Source organism: Anser anser (genome assembly GCF_964211835.1).
Source record: "Anser anser genome assembly, chromosome: 10".
Taxonomy (NCBI): Eukaryota; Metazoa; Chordata; class Aves; order Anseriformes; family Anatidae; genus Anser; species Anser anser.
The window spans coordinates 14,618,638-14,643,484 of NC_139730.1; the positions used below are offsets into that span (position 1 = coordinate 14,618,638).

The following is a 24,847-nucleotide window of genomic DNA, read 5'->3' on the forward strand; positions in this document are numbered from 1 at the left end:
GCTAATGACCCCAAATGGTGTCTAAGGCATTAATTGTCTTTATTGCAGATAACATGTTACTTAATTGATTGTTGATGTTATATAAGTTAATTGATAACATTACTTAATAGGCTATTAAGCCAATAATAAGTCACTGTTCAGGAACATGAGGTTTATTAAATGGTGATTTGAATTTCAAATGGTTTATTTGCTCCCTACTTACTCCAGTAAACTAGATCCTTTTGACTGAATCCATATTCTTCTACTGTTCTGATTCTTTTCTGACAATGAATACATTGTCTTTAGCCCAGAATATGTTGGTTACCTTTGAGCTGTAAAGAGATGTGGGTGAAAGGTGCTGGAGACGTTATCAGACACAGCATATGTTCAAAAGTGCTCAGCACTTTCCTGTTGTGAGTATTGAAACTTACCATGTAAAGTCACTGTGTTCTACTGCATTGTACAATCGGTTAGTAAAAACATGAGTAGCGGTGAAAATATCACTGTGTTTACAGTGGCAGCTGATTTTTTTTATTCTTTCTGTATAAAATAATACATCTTGTTAGGTTTAAAAAGTGGCATATTGTTATAGTAGTGGTACTGTGATACTTCCCTCTCTCTATGAACTGGTTTGGTTGGAAGTCACTGCCCAGCCACGAAATTAACCCGAAGTGAAGTCAGGTTAGTCATGTCTCATAACATAAAGATTTTCTTCTGAACACTGTCACAGGGCTGGGTTAAGAACTAATGACATGTCTGTGATAATCTTGCATGATAGGTTGACAGCGTGGCCACAGAGTTGTGAATAGGATTTATTTGTGTATCCTTCACACGCTTGAAGGATTTATGTGCTTTTTAGGTGTCAAAATTCATGTGAAATGCTCTGTTAAGAAAATGTTTAAAGCATTCTGTTATAATCTGGCATCTGCTGCAGTCTAGGTAGTGTGTAGTTACTCTAGGAGAGGTAGCCACTTTGTTTGTATTTTGGTTTGGGTTTTTTGTTTTTAAACAAAATAAAACACTTTATTTGCATCTTAAGCACAGAAAGTACAGTGACATTTGTGACAGGTCTCAGCAGACAATTAAGCAAATAAATACTGTTTTGTTTTTTTTTGAGAGACAGTTCTGTTCCATAAAATCTTATGGAAACAAGAGGATACTTTCCCTTCGGTGACCTTGCTGTGCTGGGATTTCTGTTTTTGTTGTTTCAGCTATCAAACTTTAGCTCCTCAACAAATACTGTGCTGCTGGACATACTATTTATTCACTACTTCATTTAAATTTCTGCCACTCCAAATACTGGTTTAGTTTACAAAAAATAAAAACATCTGTAAAAATAAAACATACTAAAGATCATTGCTGTAGTCCATTTACAGAAGGCTCCCAGTTCTTCATGTCTGTGACCACAGACTTTTCACAGAAAGCTTCCAGTAAAGTATTTTTATGCATACGGTTTGTGAACCTTGAATGCTTTTTGGTTCAGCTGTTTTGTAAGTGAGATCTGAAAGCCCACAAATGGCCTGTAGAAGGAGTTAACAACAGATTGCTGTCTTCTTTGTTGGGAAGAGCGTAAGAGCATGCCAGTGCAATGACAACTAGCAGAATTTGTCTCTGAAGTATAAGGAAAGAGGGAAGAGAGTCTTTTGGGGAGAAAAACTGCTTTAGGGGCTTGAGGTTTTTAAGAAGCACGTTCAGCAAGAATTCTTAAGGGCTTTGCTTTGGAAATTACAACCATGAAATAAATAAAAAAAAAAAATTAGAACCTAATTTTCCCGAGGGGGGGGAAAAAAAGTGTGGAAAAGAAATGAAATGCAGAATTTCAAAGGATGAGATGACCAGTTAAAAACAATCTGAATTTAATAGTGGCAAAAAGTCATCATTAACAGAAATGTTGACATAAAAACATCAGTTGTAACAGTGAATAAATGATCCTTCAGTGTTGAAACTAAGTAAGCCATGATACCTGGGTTCTATAGGCAGCCCCTTGAATGCAGAACACTAACCTGTGTTAGCCTGATGTTATTGTTTGTGATTCTATTTTTGTATATTAACTTAAGAATGCAAAAGGAAAATAAAAATCACACGATTTCATAATGTATTTTTAGAATTTCTACTCTCCTCTTGATCTAGCTATAGATTATGTCAAACCAAAGCAAAGGGTTCTGTTGGCTCATGTACTGGAGAGCAGACAATGTGCTGCTGACATAAGGTGAAGCTGTTAGCAGCAGTTAATGACATACACTGTAAAGTAACTGATTGCTACTGTCTGTTGCTGTCAATAAACATAAATAAAATTGTTTTCAGGGTTAAATATATCATATTGCCTCATAGCTCAGAGAATATATGGCACTGGATAAGGTGTAACTTTTTTTTTCTTGCTGTCAAGGGACCAAATGTAATTTATCATCCAATTAGAGAGACAACAACTGGCAAACTTTGCAAAGTCTAGTAAACCTAAAATTAGATCTTCAAGCTGTATTTTGGCTTCCTGCATGCAGTCAACCTCATGTATGAATTACGTCATTTTGTCTTTGTTTGGGGCAGTGTTTCTAATAGCAGATAAACCCTAATAGGCTTGCATTCCCACAACTGAATGTCTTAAATGTGAAGTAAAAAGTACAGATCCAAAATTCACGGTTTTATTCAAACTGTGAACACCATATTATCTTTCCAAAGCTCTGTTTTGTTTTGGTTTTTTTTCAGTTTTCCTGTAAGCTCCTTTCTATAACAGACTGTTTTTACGTTATGGTACCTGGTGTATATTTTTATTTGTGCATTGTTCTGAACTGCAATCAGGCTTGAGTTTTGTTGTTTTTCTACCTGGTTTGTATGGCTTTGAGACTTGAACTTAAGAAGTGTCCTTCGAGGCCCTTTGTGTGGAACGTAATGGTACCGTTAGAACCACCTGGCTGGCAAAGTAACCGCAGTTACTTTAACTCAGCCTCAGTCTTGAGAGAAGTGCCAATCTGAGCAAGAACTGAAGTAGGCTAGGAAGCTTGATGTAAACGTGCTAAAACATAATAACAACAAAATGTGAGAGAGGAGAAAGGGAATGAAAGGTCACCTCCGCTTCCCTTAAAAGCATTTGTTTGTGTCCAATGCAGTTTAACAGACTGTTCCATCTGGTGCAGCAACACCAAATGTGTCAACGTTGTTATTACCATGCTTATACTGCTGTAGCTTGGTGTACTTTCGATAGCTGTTTTCCTCCAGTGGAAAGAGGAACCTGGAATTTTCACCTTTCTGCATCTGCTATTGGTCAAAAACATCATCAAAGGAGAGTAGTAGATATTTATGGCACCATGTAAGTGGAAAAAAACCAAAGGCTGTGCGAAAAATATCACCGTGTTTTTCTCTTGCAATGGGTTGAGGTTGCATTCTTCCACCAGCTTGAGCACATACTGCTGATATTGCTGAGCTGAGCGACTTTCCATTGAAAACTCCACCTCAAGTGAACACCTTCAAGTTTGGAAACCAAAGAAATCCCCGTTAAATAGTTGCTGAACTGAGTTTGCAGATCTTCTGTGAAAAGAAGGGTTAAACTGTTTTGCATTCCTGGTAGCCTACGTGTGCATATAGGCATTTAAGAGCATGGCTGAGATGCTGTTAGGCTGTTTTTTTTAGTTTCCCTTCTGGCAGTGCATTCTTGTGAGGATCTCCTAGTGGAAAAAATGTGAATGGTTATAACTGTAATTCTGCTGATGTCTAGAGACAGGAAGTTGAATGTAGGTCCAGCTGTATGCTTACCCCTTTAAGTTTTACTACATTCTTCCAGTAGCATTACCTGTATTTTACAGACTTCGGGAAATTAAATACAGAAAAACTGGGTTGCCAGTTTCTATCAAGTGTGTAGGAATCTAATTACTGTTAAAATTAAAATCAGTGGGGGGTTGCTGCCTAAAATTCCTTGCAAATCTGTTCCAAAGTAAATTGTCCTGGCTCATTTTGGGATTGAGTATAGGCTCTTGACTGGCAGAATTCCAGAAAGCTATCTTTCTTTTTCAGGTTCATTTACTTCACAAAGAACTTCTTGAAAATGTGTATCAGTGTCAAGTGTACCTGTCAACATGTTTTACCATAACATCTATCTTATGGGAATTTCAAGTTGTCACAACTACTGAAAAGTAATAAAAATAAATTCTTGTTTGATAGATTTTTTTGAATTAATTACATGAAGATGGTTTGGACAGAATGAAGAATAGACTGAACATGCAGAAAGGGAACATATGTTTCGTATTTGGGGGTGAAGTGGTTTGCTCTTCTCAAATACAGATAGAATCAGCTTCCTGACTTCTCCCCACACTAGCCTCAATGCCAGACTGGAGTCAGGTAACCTGTGCCGTCATCTCAGTATTTTGTTTACATATTTTTAGCTTTCCATGACAGCTACTGAGCAATGTGGTGTTTCTGGAATATCAGAGGAAGACCCATATAAACCCGTGCATATACATAGAGTAGCCTAAAGGCTCTTTTTATTGTAATGCACTATAGCAATACAACTGTTTCCCAGTGAGGCGTACAAAGCTGGCAGGCTGCACCTCTGTCAGTCACTCAAGTCAAATTCTGCCCCAGAGCATTAGCCTCCCAAACCACTATTAAAAATAAACTTAGAAAAAAGCAAGAAGTTATCCAGTTATTCTGGATTGTGTAGTTTCCTCTCACTGCCCCCATATCCTCTTCTGAACTGCACAATAACATAAGCTGAACTGCTCATATAAAGCATGCTTCTGAAAATAGACTCTAATGCCACTTGGTAATATTGTCTGTGCTCTTCTTCAGTGACAGATCTCCTAGATGATATTAGCAATCCAAATAATAGGTTGTCTTCATTGCTAGGATAAATTCCTGCCTTAATGATGGACAAATTTCATGTTGTACCTAATTATATTGTAACTGACAGGTTGCAGCTGCTATTGTTTATACTCTTGATGTGCTAGCACAGTTGAGGACAGCCTAGATTGAATCTCTGACAAGGCTGTTGTACAGCTGTCCAAAACATTTCTGAAAGGGAGCAAACTTCTCTTCTTAAAAAAATAAAAAGTAGGAATTATCAGCCTATGAGCTTATCTAGAGTGTGTTGTAAATACTGCTCTGTAGGATCCAAGTCAACTTCATTTCAGTGATGTATTAAGAACATGCGTTTTGGCAAAGATGTTTAGTTGAAATTTGGACATCTGAGCTGTGAAAATTGTTTTAGACTCCAATATCTGCCACAGACTCTCCATGTAAAATTAAATAAGTAGCTTAATTTCTCAATGCTGTCAACTCTTCAGTCAAAGAGAAGACACACTTTTTTTTTTTTGCTACCCTTTGCCTTATCTGGATTGCAAGGTTTGGAAAGTTGACACTGATTCTTACCCACTGAGTGCAAATGCATTATGAGGCACAGAAACGCTGTAGTCTTGGTCCTTGATTTTAAGAGCTCTGTTGTTAATGTTAACCTGGAGCGTGTCTGACTGATTGTTAAACAACAGTGAGACCCCCACTTCTTCATAGCTGTACGGATATCCACAGAAACTACTCATTTTAACACGTCTGATAGAAAAGTACAGCAATATGCCACCCCTCTAACATCTGTTCAAAGACCTTTCCCCCTTCTTGTCCCTTCCCCAGCCTTCAGCTTTTCTCTTAGAGGTCTTCAGTGCATCAGTGCCTGGGAGAGCATCAGGCTACTTGTGCTGAAAGATCCATCAGCTGCTACTTTGTGGTGGCTGGCTTTAAGGTGGTCTAGAAATAGCATTCTCCTGTGATGCTTTAATAAGCAGCAAATAGGGAGTGGGGTACGCTTGGTTATGGACAGTATCATGGCTAATTGCGTTGTAACCGTCTTTAATCTCTTAGGCTAAGAAATTGTGCATTTTTCTGTCTTCTTCCTTTTGGCTTGCAACATTATCTGTTTGGTCACAAAATGTCTCAGTAAAGATTGTCTACAAAAGCCTGTTTTTAAGGGGTAAAGGCAATGGCATGAAGGCTATGAAAGGAACAGGTAGATGTGTGACTGTGGGTAGACATGCAGGGGGAAATAGATTACAAAGGAAGGGGTAATGGGATGAACAATTGCCCCAGACTATAACTGTCTAAGAAGAAAATGGGAATTCCTGTGCTGTGTCTGTTACTTTTGTAAGCTTTTAAGTAAACTAAAATGTACAAAACCTACAGTATCATCGGGCTTTCTGAACGTGACTACGTTCACTCCCATAATCAATAGTTATAAAGAGATAATTTTTCACTAAACTTTGCTGGCAAAACTCGTCCTCAGAGTGAAGTCAAGGAAGCTAGTATAGTGACACTGGTACCATGTCTCTTTAGAAAATCTGGACCAAACAGGACATGAGTTCTGCAAAACAATCAAATAAGCCCTTTCCCCAAGCCCCCATAATAATTAAAAAAAAAAAAAAAAACAAAACAAACATGAAGCCTATGATGTTTTACGTAAATAGCTCTTAGGACTACAGATCCAACTCTTTTAGCATAATGTTTCAGACAAATTTGCTGATTTTGTAACAGCAATTTCATTCTCTGAAGTTCTCTAGAGTTTTCATGTAATGATAAAATCAGGAAGCAGAAATATGAATTAATTAATGGATTTGACAAGTACCTGCACTCCTGATTCCATCTGTGATTGAATCCTAAAGGGATAACTACAATTGTCCTATTTGTCCCGACTGTTCCTGCCTCTCACCTGAGAAGTGCCTAGGTTATGTCTGAAAATGAAAACCAAAAAGCAGTACTTCAGGCTGTCTGTCATTGTTTGAACCCTCTGAAATGAGAGGCTGCTTCTGGTCTGGACTGTTAGCTTTTGAGAGCAAGCAAGGGCCAAGTGACAGCCTTAATCTTTGATTTCTTTGCCTTTCTAGGTTAAAAACAGACTCTAATCAGCCGTTTGTGTTAATGAAGTACCAAGTGCATGGCATAATTATAAGGTTCTGAGTATTACTGCTGTGTATGTTTCATACTTTGAGTTCCAGCTGTAGTTGCATCTCTTGCTTACCAAGCCAGTGAAGGATATAATAATACTGAAAACAATAACAGCTCAGTGCTTCTGTAGTGTTGCCGTGGGGGGCTGCACTTAAGGAGATTGTTTGATTGTTACAAAGGGATCCTGGCTGATGAAATCACAGTAGGTAAAGGTTATCTGTAAGATGAATCTTGTCCTTGCAACCCTGGCTATAATGCCCTGACTAAGGAAATATCTGATACTAAACATATGTCCTGGGACTGCAGACCTGCCAAGTCTTGCAGAGTGAGGTCTCAGTGATACAGTGCATTGTGGCAGGAGAGACTGGGTGTCTTTTCAAGCATAGTGCCTGTTTGTTTTTTTTCTGTTTGAGAAGTAATTGGCCATCAACAGAGACTTCTTATGAATGACAGCTTAGGTAAGATGGCTCTTTCGGTGGCAGGACCTTGGATACCTGTTACGGTTTACACATTCCAGCCAAGGGTAATGATTTGACTTACGTATTAGTTGACTGTGGCTTACCAGAGCAACACAAAAGAAGAGTTCTACTTCTTCCTAGAGCTTGAAAGTTCTTTCTGCACCACAGTGGAAAAAAAGATGAAATATTTTGCATGTTTTTAGCTAAAGTATGAATTTTTCAAATATTAATTGGTGGGATATGGGGTGCACATGGTAGACTTGAAGCTTCCTTGCTTTTCATTCTAATTATTGTGAAAAGGGCAAAGCATGGATTTTTAGCTAGGATTAGTGTCCTAACAAAAAGATGTCGTCAACCTTTCCTTCCATTCAAACTCTTGTAGGTTGTGGTGAAGAGAGATTGCTGCAAGATTTGTCTTGTCAGCAGCAGTTTGCCATCAGGCTCATCAAACACAATCTCCAAATGCTGCTGTTAGAGTAATTTTCCATGACAGTTTTACTGGCCACTACACTTCCACACTAGCTCTTTGTTTTCCACCAGCTCAAATTCAACCTCCCCTTTTGTTTTTTACTTTACACATTGTTATGTCCACACCTACACCAGTAACTTGTTGGTTGTGAAAAGGTAGAGTAATGGACAATCCTGAAGTACCATTAGGTCCAACAGGGCTTGTCAAAAGCATGTAACTGTTTAAAAATTAGTATAGTTTTTTTAATCCTTGTGGATGAAAGGTAGATTACTGAATCCACTGAATCAGGGAAAATACTGGGCTGCTTATTGACCAATGAGAGTGAGCAGTAAGTGAATGAAACTCCTTCTGAGTGGAATAGGCTGACCTTGTTTGAACTGACTGAAGTTGATATTGAGACCAAATGTCCGTACTCCTCAATGTTGGTTGAGCTGGAAGCACTTGATCTAGGAGAGCACTGATTCTGCATTGGTTTTGTTTGAAAGAACAAACATCGATGCTTTTTGTGCTTCAACCTAGGTTTTCTTTTCTTCAAACCTAGTTTTTGAGTTTAAGTTTTTTAACATTTAAAGAAAACTAGGGAATTTGAGAGTTTGTGTCCAACCATGGCAATTTTCCATGAATTCTGTGAAAAAATATTTCTTAACTTGATATTAGTAAATTCTACTTGTAATTTAGAGTTTGTGATGAAACCTCAAGCTATACAAGTTTAACATAATTTCAGACTGATGAGTTTTTTAGTATCTTCGTTAACCAACCTGGTTAATATATCTACCAACCTGGTAGATATTTAAATCTATATGCACACTACTCTTTGCTTAATTTCAGTATTGTACATTTAAATTGAGCATAAAAAATACAGATGTGTTTAATTAAACCTGCAGAGTGATCCATCATGAAAAGAAATTCATTTATGTTTTAAATGAGACTTTTGTTTGCTTTTCAGAATCAGCTGGGACAAGTGCCTGTTAGGTTGCATGTTACATAACTAGTTGTCCTCAACATTTCTCTTACAGCAGCAGGAGACTGAGATAGTCACCTTTATGCTTAGTAGGGTACAAGAACACATAGGCATACTGCGTGGAAGTCTTGTTGTGGTTTTGCTGATGGGACAGAAGTGGGTTGCTAAAGAATATACAATACATTTATGGAAGAATTCAGGTCTATCAAATCTCTCCAGTCCTTTAGCTACAGACACTCCCTTTCCCTTAATTTTCGTGAGGTGATGTAGAAGTGGTTCTCCTACATGTCCTGGGTAGACTAAATGCAAACTCAGAGTGATAGCTTGTGATTTTATTTCCTTGTTTGTATGTCTGTGATGACCTTTTTGTGATTAAACGTTCCTAAGATAAAACACAGCTGTCCTTGTCTGGAAGAAGCTATTGATTCCAAATGGGATGGGCAAAAGGATCCTCTGAATAATCACAGTTTCATGCCATATTCTTGCCTTACACAGAATGTATATTGTTTAAATCCTTCTTTAGCTACACACCACCTTTCTTTCTTAATTTTGGTAAGATTTATCACAGCTTGATTACAGTTACTTTTCAGAAAGACAAATGAGAAGGAGGGAGCATAAGCTTTGTGGAGATGGTGCTTCTGAGTTTAAAAAGTGCCTCTCAAGGGCATAATGAAGGGAGAAAAGTTCACACAAATGAGAACAAAGCAGGGTCCCCTACTTTACTATTGAAGAGCCAGTAACAACTGTCTCATCTTGAGAAATTCACATTACTGACCTAAGGCTGCAACCTGCAGGGTTACTATTGTCTGAGTCAGTCATCTGACCTCCAAGTGTTTCCCTCTTAAGAGATAAGAGGGAAATATTACAATTGGAATGAAATGTCTTATTTTGGAGCCACAGTCAGGAAAATGTTATTAGCAAATAGCAGCCATATGTCTTTGAAACTTTAATGCAGCCACTTTGCCATTTAATACAATGAGGAATTCTCTGTCCTTGAAGTGCAGTGAGAAACCTGTGGTTATTCCAGTTACATTTACAGCTAAATTATCAGTGAAGTGCAGAAATGTGAATAAGCCATTATTTTCTTTGAAAACTGGTTACTGGAGGCCAATTCTGTATTTCTGAAGGGTCATCAATCCTTTGAGTTTGTTTCTGAGAGCTTATTCTGAAGGGCAACACTTCAGTGCATGCATGTCCTTTCAAAGCATCCAGTGGTGTGTCACAAACTTGGCTGCCTTAAGCATCATCCAGCGAAGGACTGATAATTTGAACCTTTTGAGCTAGTTCTTACTCATTTAAACATGAACTGCTTTTTAGAGATTGTAACTTCTACCCTCCTGTAGTCAGACATTGCTTGTGTTTTCTAGGTTTTGGACACAGCAGGAGGCTAGCCATCTTGTTATGCTCTGGCAACTTTAACTGTGGAGCTCTGACAGTCCCCAGTATCGTACGGAGAACAAGTCTGTATGACTTTAACAGTGTTGCTCAGGAGGGCTTGTAGGATCAAGCTTTGTATGTGAATGGCTTATTCAGAAAGCTGTGAGGTACTACGAGAGGATTATATGAAAGGTTCACCAGAGCTTTTATCATCATCTTGTTCTTTCAGTGGCCAGTTTGCGATTGTGAAGAAATGTAGAGAAAGGAGCACTGGTTTGGAGTACGCTGCTAAGTTCATTAAAAAGCGTCAGAGTCGGGCCAGCCGTCGTGGAGTGAGGCGTGAGGAAATTGAACGGGAGGTGACTATTCTGCAGCAGACCCTGCATGCCAACATCATCAAGTTGCATGACATCTATGAGAACAAGACGGATGTGGTCCTCATCCTTGAGCTGTGAGTAAGGGGACTTCCTATCCTCTGGGGCAGGATGAGGTAAATCGGAACAGGAAAGGACTGCAGAGGCTGCCAGAGCACAGAGGCACTGCTGAAATGGAGCTGTTGTGTTCTCAGGCCTCACAGATCTTGGCAGAAGAACTGAATGAGGTCTCTGGTAAACAGGCGCCCTGGTCCACCCTTGTGTCCTGGGGATACAGGTGTACCTTAAATCAGCTGAGGCCATTGTTACTGAGCCAGGGACTGTTGTCCACTTAAAAACAGTTTGCTAGCAGAGGGATTACCTCATGTCTGCCCAGTGCTGCTCTGATGTGAACCTTGGAAGACTTTGGAGAAACTACAAATGGCTACTGAAACTCATCTCATTTTTCTTCCTGCATTTTTTCCTTCCAGTGCACGTGAAGCTATCAAGCCCTTTGCAACATTTCCAGTCATTCTCACTACACCCATATTTTCCTCACTTACAGGACCTGAAGGGAAAGGGGGAGGGAGGGGAGAAGGTGAGCAGGGGAAGAGTTTTTTGAATTCCCAAACTTTGACTACTAAGCATGAACAGCAGCAGGGTGGGAATGAAGGAGAGTTGTTTTTCCATCATGTTTTGCCATGCGATGGGGGAAAACCCTTGTAATTTAGGACCCGCAGACAAGTGAACCTTCCAACCAGGGCATCTGTGCACTGCTCTGCCTCACCCCTGCTTTGTGACCCATTGGGTTGCCAGACTGCTGGTTTAGGATCATTATTATGCATATTTGGCTAAATATCATAGACTGGTTTGTGCTATTTAAGGAGAGATTTAAAACCAGCAGCTTCTCTGCCTGGGCTGAGGGAACACAGGCTTGTTCTGCATAACCTGTGCATGTCCCTGCCTGGAAGAATAAACACACATCCCAGAGAAGCTGAAGGTGAGGTCAGGAATCACCTTAAAGTCTTGGCTAAGGAGCCTTTGCTTAGTTAGAATGTGAGCTTGCATTTCAGGGAGTCACCTTTGGTTCTTTTGTCTATATTTAATCTCACTGACTGTAAGGAAGTAAGAAAACCTGACTAATAGGTGTTCACAATGTAGAGAAATGCTAGTTATTAAAATCTGAAACAGTATCAGAATTGTCAATCTCTTTCCCAGTCAATTGTTGAGTAAAAACTAGCCATGATAAAAATTATTTCACTTTTTAAAGAAATGAGAATGGAGGAGGCACCAAGTGACTGGGTCTCCTTATATCCAAACTTAGACTGTTGAAATGAATTTGGATGGAACTTGGAATTTGACTTGTTGCCGTTCTGGATGTTTCACTGTAGAGGATCAGGTCTGTAGCAGAAGTGAGTGTGCACAGGTAATCATCCAGAGCTATGTCCAAAGCATTTTCTGTACAGTTCATAGTGTGTGCTGTTGAAAGGGAAGTAAATTATTTTACTGCATGTGCAAATATATTTCTGTGTTTTTGTGGCTTGGCTTTCTGAATCACCTGATAACTGAGAGCCAGGAGAAACCTGAATACATGCAAACCAGAGGCCAGAATTGTGTACTTGTACTCATCAGAGCCAGGAATGGAAGTAGCTCTTCTAAACAACGGAGCTTTGTTGGTCATGGTGTACGATCGTGGCTTAAGGGGAGGAAATTTGCCATGTAGTGAAAGAAGAAAAACACCAATTTAAGCCCTTCTGATCTATGTCCTGCTCTTTGTGGAGTCAGTATCACCTAGTTTACAAAGCCCTGAGTTTTAGAGGAGCTGTGAAGCAGGGGACATAGCATTTATCTGTCAGTTCATGGCCCTGAAATAAAGCTGTGGACAGGGAGGAGACACTCTGAGGTGGTCTATTTACTGCGATGTTTAGATACTTAGTAAATGGTGCAGTTTTTCTGTGTGTATGAGGAAGGAAATAGAGACAGCGTAGCTGAAGTTACATAGATCATTAGCTCCCCAGGGCACTGCCCTGACCTTGTGTATGGAATCCAAACAATGAAGTTTTGATCCCTGAGTGAGACGAAGTAACCAGTAGCTTTCCAGGGGAGTCAGCATTTAAGCTGGGGAGCGTTCCTGGAGATTAATGTGACTGCTGGCAGATGGCATATGAGTGATGATGAACATATGCTAATTTTTAAGTATATGTCTATAGCTAAATGTTGATCTGTCACTGGAAGTCTCTGCTTTAGAAGACAGAAAAGGATCTTGTTTTTTTTCTGAAAGACTGGCAGCTACTTTGTGTTGAAACAACCTCCCATTTCATGAATTTCTACTTTTTCCTGTCCTTACGTGGACTGACATGTTTTGTGTGTCTTATTGTTAAGCTGTAGCGTATTGCACTTTTGGGGGGCTGGGTGAAATGGAGCTTAGACCTGATCAAGGCCACTGCATTCAGCTGCTGTACACAAATTGAGGATGATAACTGCTAATAAAGACAACTAAATTCTCTCCATAAGCAGATGATTTCTATTCCTGCCACACTGATATCAGAGTCTTATACTCCCTGCAATTTATCAAAAGAAACATTTCAGCACCTGGTCAAGTAATCTTATGACAAGCTACAGTGGACCTTAGCTTCAAAAGAATGTTCCCAGTATTCCTGCTTAATTGAAGAAGCTGTCCAGGTGTTTAAATCATGCTTTGGCTTAACTTCTCTCCCAATTCAGACTGCTGGCACAGACAAGAGTATCTTCCCTTTATATGGGGATGATTCTACAGTTGCTGTTTCTTCTATTGTGGAGCAGAAAAGCATTGCCAAGTTCACTGTTGTTACACGCACTTTGGCAGGTCCACAGTTTGCCCTTTCATGTGCACGTTGTTCAGGGTATGCCTTTTTATGACCTTGCTGCTCTTTGTTTCATGGGCCCTGCCGTGAGGCTGCTTTGCCTTCTTACTCATAGTCCTGACTAAACAGCCTGCCATGAGGAACTGTCACCAAGGAGCCTTCACAGAAAGAGACAGAGGGAGTAGTGTGCCTGCACGGTTAAATTCCAGAAGAGTACAAGAAAGCATCCCAGTGCAGCTTGCTTCCTGGTGACAGGGCCAGAGCGCCTGCCGAGGTGGTTGCTGAAGTGTAGTTTGAATAGCAATCATCAAGGAAATGGGACTTGCCTGCTCTTTGTGCACAGATTTCACTGAGAGATTAGCAGATTTTACTTACGGATTTCTTTAATGACATGTCAGCTAGCTCTAATCATTTTTTAGCTTACTAACAAAGGCCCCTAAACCTACTACCATTCGGAACACCGTGTTCTCTGGCTCCTGAAATGCACAGAGTAAAACAAAAACCGTCCAGCAAGGTTGATGGTAGTGCTTGACACCCTTGGTATGTGTAACCTAAAAAAACCCAAACAAACAAAAAAGCAGAGACCAAATGAGAGTCTCATGGGCTGAATAGCTGACAGCCAGAGACAGCAGTTGTACTGTATTCCTGGGTCATTTATTTTTGTTTGGTAGCCATTAAGTAGTAAAGATTAAAACATCAAGTGACTTCTGCAGGTGAAGTCTCCTGCCTCATGTTGTGTAGAAAGTTTCTGACAACATAGGAGCTGTGAAAAAATATCCACTAATCGATACACAATTCATCAGGCGCTGTGTAAATCTCTACCTTGTAACAGCACCCACAGCAGTATGGAAACTAAGAAATCAGCCCAAGGTCTGTGGAATTTGACACAGGGTTCTTGTTTGCAGTTGACCTCTCTGCAGTTTTGGAGCTGTTCACAACAGTTGCTCTGAAAGAGGCAAAGTAGGGAATCAACAGCTTGTCACCACCAGTGTTGTAAAGGACCCCGGGGTCAGAGGAAACTGTCTAAAAATCCTCTGCAGTGCACAGGCAATGTAATCTAACTTATCTGGAAGTCACAACACTTAGTTAACTCAGACCATTTGAACCTCCCTGTTCTTTTACTGGTATTTCGTCAGACAACAGGGCCGAAAGCTTGTTTTCCAAATTGACTGTTGGATCACTCAAGTCTTGTGCTTGGATTCTTAACGGTGAGCACAGGTAGGTGGGACATCTCAGCCCATTGAACCATTTTGTTAAACCCAGTTAAACCATTTTGTGTGCGTCTCCAACACTAAAATTGAATGAGAATAAATTTATAGTATCAATAACAGTGTGAGCTGGAAACAATAAATGTGAGTGTAATTATGAATAACAACTGCAAATAACACCCAATTCAGTATCTAGATAATGCTGTTTCATTATATATGGAAAAACAGCACTGGAACTCTCAATACAGGACATAAAAATGAAAATAGAAGACTTATGTAATAAATACATATGGAATATATTTCATTTTTGGTGTGAAAACTCATAGTAACTAGTAGCACTTCCCTGATTTGAGAAAACAAATTTTAGGTACCTTCCAAGTGGCTGAAATCTACTTTGTTTTAAAAAAATTCAGCACAAAATAAATGCTTTCCGGTCAGTTGTATCTGTCAGGCCAGAATCTGTATTGGCTGTTCTGGAAAGATCTGTTGGCAGATCTCATTGCCTTGTGTTACTGATGGCAACTGATAAGAGAAGTAATTCTTTAACAGTTGTTGACTATTACAGCTTGCTCTTTCCTGTCTTGTCCTGAGTGAAAATGTTGAAAAAAAGCAGTTGAAGTCATTAACAGCAAAGCCTACGTACTGAAGTGTGTGTATGTCTGTAGATTTATCAGAAAATGCACCCCTTTTTGGTCGTTCAGGATGCTTGATGAATCAAACCTTGCAGCATCTATGAATTCGAGAAAGATAATCCTTAATTTAGAGGGGAGGAAGCTGAAACCAAAAGGAGGTTTTGTCATTCCTGGGACCACAACACAAAGCACTCTAGATTGTCTGTAAGGGTGGCCTTTTTCTAACTGCATAGAGGTTTTTTACTTCAGTTTTCTGTGCTTATACTCATTTTATGTCCTACAATGCAGTAGATAACGGGAAGTTTTCTGGTGCATTTTGTAGTGTGTCTGGTGGAGAACTTTTTGACTTCCTAGCACAGAAGGAGTCTTTGAGTGAAGAGGAAGCAACCAGATTCATCAAGCAGATTTTGGATGGTGTGAACTACCTTCACTCTCAGAAAATAGCTCACTTTGATTTAAAGGTAAAGATGCTGATTTAGAGTTAACATTACTGCTGTTTTTAATGACTGACTGTAATTTGTACAATTTGATGTACACCTGTATCTGATAACATGCCTAAAATAACACGCCCACTATGTCTAGAATAACATGAGGAGTATGAGTCGTTCGGTGCAGTCTGGTTAACAGAGAGACTTCTTGCTTTCTTAACCACTTAGGGCCTTCAAAGTACACCACACAGAGGCCTCTACCTGCCGTGTCAGGTGACATGCATAGCTTTGGTCCTGGCCTAATCAATACAGAAGAGACTCTCTCTCTCCTTTTGATTGTGCCCTGCCTAGGTGGGCATGCTTATCTGAAGCTAGAAGTCTGTCATCCTTGGAGATTAAACCCTTGAGACTAGAATAAAGTGCTTTCTCGGTTGCAGATGCACAGCTATAGAACTGGCTCCTCAAACATTGCTGCTTCCAGAAGTACGGTCATAATACACTTCCTCCATAGGAGACGATAGAATGAAAACAGGAAATTAAGGGAACTCTTTTAAAAGAGTCCTTCAGGAAAATGGAGGAAACTTTACTGCTACATTACATGTTCCTTGTCCTGACTTTAAATCCAGGTTAGTGTAGTGCTAATTACTGCACTGATGTGTGTGCTATAGACAGACTCCTTCTAGAATCTCAAGACATATATGCTGATTCCTTGTGCTAAATGTATGCCTAAGGCTGTCTCTGTCTTAAAGTTCTTGATATCCTGAGTCAGTGTTCATGGCATTTATGCAGTCTTTGTGAATGCTGAAAATTACATCTAGCCTAACAGATTAGTTAGCAAACTACCATAGAAATCTTCACTTCAGGAGGCATGTAAAAAAGCATTTGAGATGTATGAAGCTATAAAGGGATGTACACTTCATTTTGGAATTGCTATGTGAATCCAGAAGCCAAAGACTGAAGGTTTTCACATTGTATCAGGAAACAGCATAATACCTAGTGGTATGAAATTATTGACCTAGTGATATGAAATTATTTTTTGAATATAGGTTTGATTTTTTCTATACTGATCTCTAGCAACTAATTTGATATTTAATACCAGTGATATCAAGCGGTCAATAGAGATGTTTCAAGAAGTGCAAAATAGAAATGAGAAAGGATAAGTAGAGAATCATTTCACTGACAGAAAATATCAAATGACCTAATAAAACATATTCATAGAATAACTCTCCTGGGACTGTTTTTGGAGATTCACTAGCATTAAATGAGACACATATTTTAAGGCAGTGATCTGATTAGATGGAAGATAATGCATATTTACCTCATCACTTGACAGGGCTCCAATGATTGCAGTGGAGCTGCAGGGTCTTCACACTACCTAAGGAATAAAACAGTCCAGGAGGTAGTGACGGTGACTTTTTGCCATTTCAGTCTGTTCTGTGCGCTCCAAACAAGCTTACATCCTGTACCGGCAGTGAACACACATGCCCTAGATCCATGGAAGAAGACCGGACTTGTTAGCCAGAGCCTAAAATATGCTTGGTCCAATGGCTATGACATTAAATTATTCATATGCTTTCTTTCCCAGTGCAGCTCTGAATGAATGTGTGCGTTACCAGGAGATGTTAGGATCTGTTTTGAAAAGGCCAGGCAGCTGTCAGCAGTGAATCAAATTGTCTCACTGTCACTCTTGAGCTTATGATTAAGTTATGAAAAATTAATGCATTGAAGCTCTTCATCAGACATAAATTGAAACCACAGTTAGTTCTGAAACCTGTGATACAGGGGGTGGCAGGGAGTAACTAAGGCTGAGAAATTTAGTTGGGAGAAAAAAAAAAAAGAAATCCATTGCATCTTGGGAAGAGTAAGGAATCAAAATCTATATTTTAGAAAAAGCTAGCTCTAATTTCAAAGTTGTTCTAGCTTTGGTTCAGGGCTTTGCCCTACAAATCTGTAAGAAATGCTATGTGTTCTTCTAATGGCTTGCTGTTATACATGAACTAGGACCTCTAATCCCAACGCTTGCCACTTTCAGAACTATTCATATAGCAAATCCTGGATCTTTCTGGGTCTTCTTGTTGCAGGTATGAACTTAGTGCCATAGAAAAGAGTATTTTCCCTCCCTACGTAGGTTCAGATGTGTCTAGAATTTCTTAAAAACCACTTGCAAAGGCATTATCCAGTGGGTTCTGGTTCAGTAGGAGCAGCTGGACAGAAATACTGAAGTTTCTCAGTGTAAATTCCTGTAACAGATCTGCCTAAATGCTTCCAGCCAAATTTCTCAGTTGTGCAGCTCTCCTTCAGGATCAAGCAAGAGTGCTCTGTCCCAGCTTTGGGTGGCTACACAATTTCAGCTACCTGCTAACTGTTACATCTGCACTGGTGGTTGTAACTGAGGTAAATATATAGGGTTCAGGGTATGGCATCTTCCAAGGGGGCCTTGCAGGCCAAGTGTATATTTTATAATCTAAGAGGGGACAAGACATATCACGCTCTCACTTCATGTTATATCACTGTGCTGCTGGGATAATAACCTACTGACATATTTTATCAGATGAGTGAACTAAATACAGTAGTGTGGAAAAACTTCTGTCTCAGTGTGAAAACAAGGATATGTTGTTTACATCCTGGCAACAGCCAGCATAAGGAGAAGCTTGGAAGTGCTAGTGGGAAGGTGAGAGAAAGGAAGATTTTGTCTGAGATGAGAATACAGACTGTAAAAGGAGGAAGGTATTACTTTTATCAGCTTCATTTCGCCATTGTGAAGTTCTGGTCCATTTGTTGATGTCAAATTTCACAAGTTGTCATCTCTTTATCAAAAGAGTGAATTGTATACAGGTAGGCACAGGTATGCATTTCTTGTTCTATGGTGCTGTGTATGTGAAGGAAAAAAACATTTGAGAACTCTTAAGTGTAGATCTGCTACTTTCCCAAGATGATATAATAACAAACATCTATCTTTTGTTATTTTTAGCCTGAAAACATTATGCTTCTAGACAAAAATGTCCCTATTCCACACATCAAACTCATTGACTTTGGCCTGGCTCACAAAATAGAAGACGGAGTTGAATTTAAAAACATTTTTGGAACTCCAGAATTTGTAGGTGAGTGACCAGTTGCTTTGTCTCGAATTGCAAGTCCTGAGTAAGTTGTTGACATCATTTTGAAGTTAAGAATCAATGAGTAGAAGTAGTTTTCGTATTGTTTGTATCAAGGTGACCTAAATCTGGAGATTTACTTTATTTTTCTGGAATAGGCAAAAGGTGCTTTCACTCAATGTGCTACCCCTGTGAGAGTGGGATGTTGCCAAATAAATATTTAGAGACAAAAATTCAGGATTGAGGTTGTGAAACACTGCAAAACGAATTATCATTTTCTACTTGTTGCCTGGGGCAAGTAAGCTATCTCTGTTAGATACACAATTACACAGATTTCTTTATGATTTCTTACTAGATAAAATTACTTCCCTCATATTTTCCCACCTGATTTTCTTTTTGTAGCTTCCTGATCGTAATTCTAATTTGTCTCTCTCCTTTCTTTTGGTTTTCGTTTGGAGGTTCTGCAGGTTGTGCTGGGAAGGGGAGAGACCTGTAATTCATATTCCAGTTAAGCACAATTGTTGCTTGACCTGAGATCATTTCAGTGCTGTTATAGACTCCTGTTTTCATCTCAGTACCTTGCCTTTTCTCTTGCACGCAGTCTTACATGGGGATGATTTCCAATAAGGAAATATTTTTATAAAGATAACAGGTTTTCACATGGCTAGCAGTTTACTCTAGCCTGTAATTTTAATCTCTTCCACAAGAGCTACTTCTGGTTAACCATAAGAAGCTAGCTTAAATGACACCAGTTAAATGTCGTTCTGAAAACGAAACAAAGCTCAGATTTTTAAGGAAAGTGGTATCCTTTTTGAGATGAAATAATTTGCTATTGAAGGCACGATTTACACTGTAACTAGCATATGGTATCTGCCTGACCCTTACTGAGTTGCCTTATACTTCAGGTTACTCAGAATGATGTCTTCTGGACACTTGTGAAGAATTCCTATCAGAACTATTGAAGTATAAACAGTGTATCCTATAACTACCTTTCCTTTTTGCTCTCACTTTCCCTTTCCACCCACATTCTTGTTTTAAATATCTTTTACAGCTCCAGAAATAGTAAATTATGAGCCACTGGGACTAGCTGCAGATATGTGGTAAGTTCTTAACTTCTTTTCCAGGTTGCTCTACTAGTAATTTTTCCCAATTTGTTCTGAAGACAATCCATTCTACTGCAAACAGAACAAAACGTAGTTACTAGTTCATTGTTCCGTCTTTCAATTTTTACGGATTCTTTTTAATAAAAAAGATGAGCATTTAACTTCTGCAAAATTACATTGGAAAATTTTAATAATGGCAGTTAGAGAGTTAACAGGTTGACACTGTCCACTGCAATGGAGCAATCTTAAAAGAAAACATGTTCTTGCAGTGCCTGTGACAGCTTTATTTATAAGAGCACTGCATGCAGAGAAGACCTGCGTACTAATCTGATCTGCTGAGAAGGAAGTCAAAAGAAGTCACTCCGCACAAAACATCCTTGCTTCTGTTTCTTTTTAGTTCTGGTGTGTACTGTAGTAAATTCCACTACAGTAAAACATTACTGTAATAAATATAATCAGCATTAATATTGATGTTTCAGTGAAAATGTGAACTTTACATTGTTCTTTTTTTTAAAGAAAGATAGTAGCAGTTATCTAAGACAATGATAGCCTTCCTGCCTGCATAGCAGCAACTATTGACATCTTGGTATTGTGTACAGTGAAAAAGATACAGATCGTATAGAAACCCTGCAATTAATCTCCTTTGTTTTACAGGAGCATAGGAGTCATCACCTACATACTGTAAGTACAATAGATTAATTCCTGTAAATGTGTTCCTAAAGCACTATTGCACTAGTATGAAATAGCTTTTCCCTTCAGTCAAGCAAGAAAGGAGCTGCACACACAGGATGGACAGTCTAAAGGGAAATGTTATCCTGAAGCCTTTCCAAATTTAAAATAAAAAAAAAAAAGGTAAAAGAAGTTAGGAAGGTCATTATGAGCAGATGAAGAACAAATGGCTCTGGCATTGCTAGGCATTTAAGCTTCTTATGAGATCTCATTAGCACAAAATGATGTAGAGGACGGAAAAGCATATTGTTTGGCCATAGGATGGTTGAGTTACTAGTGTGCAGAAAGAGTAGAAATAGAAAATGTAATAGCAGCATTTGTAAGCTGAGTTATTTCTGGTGAAAACAGGGAAGTTTGAATAGATAGGGGTACTGGTTAAGCCAAAGCTCAGGTTAAAAGGTCTAAAATTGTCCCAGACACTTGCTTTTTATCAGCATTTTGTCTTCAGTGACACGTGTACTTGACAGGACATGGAACTTGATAAACTGCTTTTTATGTGTCTTCACGAATGATGAGGAGAAAACTTTGGAGTTGAAGAAAAGCAGTTTGGAATACTTACTGTGTGATTACAGGGATGCACAAGTGCCTAGAAGCTCTGAAGAGTTTTTTTCCATTGCATTAAGAGTTCTGGAGGGAGAATACTGAAGTGAATGGGTCTGTGCTGTATCCAGTAGTTGATCAGTTTTATCCGGTTGGCTAGTTATGATTGCCACAGTAATTAAGTTTGAAAGTTACCTCACTACAAAAGATCAGAAAAAAAGAATGTGCTTTTTGTGACAGAAGGAGTCAACTTCTGTGATATGCCAGATAACAGAAATTAGTATGCCTTTAACTAGTGTTACCTGTTAATGTTAAAGCTTTTTGTTCTGAAGAATTCTGAATAATTGGGAGTGTGTTTAATGATACTGTGTACTTTAGAAAATATGGCAGCAATCAAATGGATGCCATCATCAGGGGTAGAGGTCAAAATGCACACAAGTCCTCAGTTCAGTAACTGGTGGAGTGATTCACTGAGTTGTAAATGCAAAGCCTTTATCACCGAGGTCTGCTGTTAGGTGTTCACAGGCACTGAGGCAGGATATGTCAAAAGTCACTAGGTGTTAGGATTTGAGAATCCTTCCATTTTACAGACCTCAAAACTAAGTCCTAAAGAGGAAAAAGTTGCCGGAGAAGCATGGAACATCAAAGATCACTCTGACACTCGGATTTTATGGAGCAAAGGTAAATAGTTATCAAAGACAAAAGTCATCAGTCACAGTTGAGAGAGAGAGAGGCAAAGTAAGCAAATCAAGATGAAAGTATTTTCTGTCTAAATAAAGACTGCTGAATTCCATTTTATTGCAATGTTGTCTCTGTTACATCCATGCAGTTGGAAGAGAGAGCCAACAATGAAATCTTGCATTGTTTGGAAATGGTTGGATTCTATTGCAACCTAGGTCCCCTTGTGGATTCCTTTTAATGAGCAGTGTGCCCACACCTCTCCTGTGGAGTTGGCCTCCAGGCAAGGCCACGCACCTGATTTCTGGTCATACATTGTATTGTGGTTCCAACTGAGAAACATCTGGCTGAACCTACTGTGCAGAGAACTTGTCAGTGGCTTTGAAGGCAGAAAATTGCAGGCAGGGTTTTTCCTGCCTGAAAAAAAAATCAATATAAATACAACTTCATCTGCTTGACTTGATGGAAGTTTCTGCCTGGTGTAGTGTTTGTGAGGTTCAGAGGGGCAGAGACTCTCCTTAGCTGAAGCTTTTTCTGCTTTGACTAGCAATGACTTAAATGAGACTCAGAATGGGAGAATCTCTGCATTTCTGTCTGAGCACACAGTGCTGTTCTAGAGAATTTCAGGATGACTCAGAACCACAGATGTAGCAAACCAAAGCTGGACCTGTCATTTCCCAAGTGGCATGGCTGCTACAACACAGAGATCCACAAATGTCCCAAATGTACATGACACAGCCACTGTCATTGAATTAGAGGACCCCTGCTGTTTATTTTTCCAATTGGTTCTTCTTTCTGGCTTATCTAGGCTTAGCGGTGCATCGCCTTTCCTTGGAGAAACTAAGCAAGAAACACTTGCTAACATCACAGCTGTGAATTATGAGTTTGATGAAGAATTTTTCAGCAATACCAGTGACCTGGCAAAAGATTTTATTCAGAAACTCCTGGTGAAAGATACACGGTAAGTGAAAATTCAGAAACATCCACCCCTCTCTTAGAGAAACTTGGTGAAATAGCTTGCAGAGTAATCTGCAAAGCTTTCCCTGCAATGTGTTCCCTGCTATTTAAGAGCAAGACAGCAGGCAAAGTTCTGCTGCTGTGCCTATAGTGAATTACTGCAGCTAGAAACCCTAACAAAAGGGACCAATATCTCCTTGGTTAAATTTCAATTTCAGGACTGCATTCTCTCCCAGGTCAAACTGGTACAACTGTGTGTAGGTGAGGGACTGAAAATGGTGTGCAAGATCTTTAGTTCTAGGTAATTCCACTCCAATATTTCAGTCTATTATGAACTACTTGCAAGGAGATAACATGATCCCATGATACATCCTCAGAGGTTCAAGGACAGAAGAATCGCTACACATGCTCCTACAGGAATTGTTCTTTAAGTCTCTGTGCATCTGCTACAGTCACCTAGAGTGTGTATGATAGTTTTGTTCCTAGTTGTATTCCCAGTCATTGGGGACACTAGACTTTAGTTCATTTCTTTCTTTTAATAAACTGCATATAGAAGTAGCATCTCATTCTCATTCAGGGTTAAGGAACCCTGTTTGTCCCAGGGGGGAGTCAGGCCACTTGCAGTTCTTTTTAATGGCTTCATTAGGAGAGAAGAACAATATTAAAAAGGGGCAAGCTGTTGTGTCAAGACTTCTGCAAATCCTCAGGCTTTAGTATTAGAGTAGGTAGGGTTTGAGAGGTTTGCAAAGGTCTAGCAACCTCCTTATAAGCAAGGGAAAGTCAGGGATATTGGTATCGGTCACATGTCCAGAGGCAGTCCTTGTGCAATGCTGTTGATTCTGCCTTTGCTGTTCAGTGGCAATAGGGTGCTGTTCACTGAACAGCCATGATGCAGGAATGAATGATCATGTTTGATTAGGTTTGAAGTATTTCTCTCAGAAATGATATTTTCAGGAAACAGCAGCTCCATGAATGATGTAATATTATGCTCTACCGGATGCTTTCAATATAATTAATGATGTGTACCGTGATGTAGTCATACTAAAGGTGAATAGAAAGAATTTATTCTCTAAGCATGTAGGTCGAATATAAGTAATGTTTTGTCACTTTTTACAGGAGGGTACAGAAAAGTACAGATAGATTTTGGTCAAGTAGGAATTAAAATTATGTGGAGTGAGGACAGCTCCTTACTGAAACTTCGAATATTTACCAGTCTACACACAAACCAGATGCCATGTGGAAAAACATAACCCAGAAATTTGATTATTAGTCCTGGAATTATCTTGATGCGTGCTTTATTGGTTATACAAAGCCCAGGAGAAGGTCAACGGACTTGTATGCAAGGTATTTCTTACTTAAATCTGTATTTTTTTTTTTTTGTTCTTTTTTTTTTTCTTTAGGAAACGGCTTACCATTCAGGAAGCTCTATCTCATCCATGGATAACGGTAAGACAGAGTAAAAAGACAGATCTTGTGTGTTTTTTTTTTTTTTCCCCTGTGAGCAAAGCAGAAACAATGTTCTCTCTCTTATTGATGTGATAAATGGAAATCTGACCTCTAAGTCATTAGAGATGGTATGCATCTCAAAGAGATGCACTGGAAAGAAGCTGTTTGGATCTGACTAAATCTTAGGATTTCTGCAAACCTTAATCATGACCTGTTATTATCATAGCTTTCAAAAAGAGGGAGACATAAAAGCTTTGATGTTTGTTGCACATAGTGTCCTACATTAGACTGTGCTTTGCATTTCTCCATCCTTCTTTATTTGCATGGATATACACTGCATCTTGTGTTTAGTGCTTTCTTGAGTTGAGAGTTGACCATAACCAATGTGAAAATATAACTTCCCCTGGAATATAACTGCTTGCACCATGTGTGTTGATTTGCTTACGTTCATGTCTGTATGTATTTTTTTCATCATAAATGTTGCTTGTTTGTGGATAAATCTTTCATTGAAAATACATTTGGCTAATCTCAGCATGACTAATGATGTTCGAAATCCATTTTTTGCTCTGCATTGTATGAAGCATTAAGTGGAGTGTTTTCAGGATTGTTGTTCTTCCTTCTACAAATATTGATGTTTTTGAGACTGATTTAAAAAAAAAATAACAAGAAAATA

The 24,847-nt window shown here is 39.1% G+C and overlaps 1 protein-coding gene across 10 annotated transcripts in view; it reads left to right on the forward strand.

Annotated features, from left to right (window-relative positions):
- Positions 1-24,847, forward strand: part of DAPK2 (death associated protein kinase 2) — a 55,486-nt gene that overhangs the window by 22,300 nt on the left and 8,339 nt on the right. For 9 of the 10 annotated variants that reach the window (XM_083850880.1, XM_083850879.1, XM_083850881.1 and 6 more), the window contains 7 exons: positions 10,392-10,613; positions 15,521-15,659; positions 18,598-18,727; positions 19,773-19,821; positions 20,479-20,505; positions 22,580-22,732; positions 24,129-24,174. In XM_083850880.1, coding sequence (XP_083707006.1) covers positions 10,392-10,613; positions 15,521-15,659; positions 18,598-18,727; positions 19,773-19,821; positions 20,479-20,505; positions 22,580-22,732; positions 24,129-24,174 — 766 coding nt within the window. The remainder of the gene's footprint in view (positions 1-10,391; positions 10,614-15,520; positions 15,660-18,597; positions 18,728-19,772; positions 19,822-20,478; positions 20,506-22,579; positions 22,733-24,128; positions 24,175-24,847) is intronic. The other variant, XM_083850887.1, reaches the window with a different exon arrangement.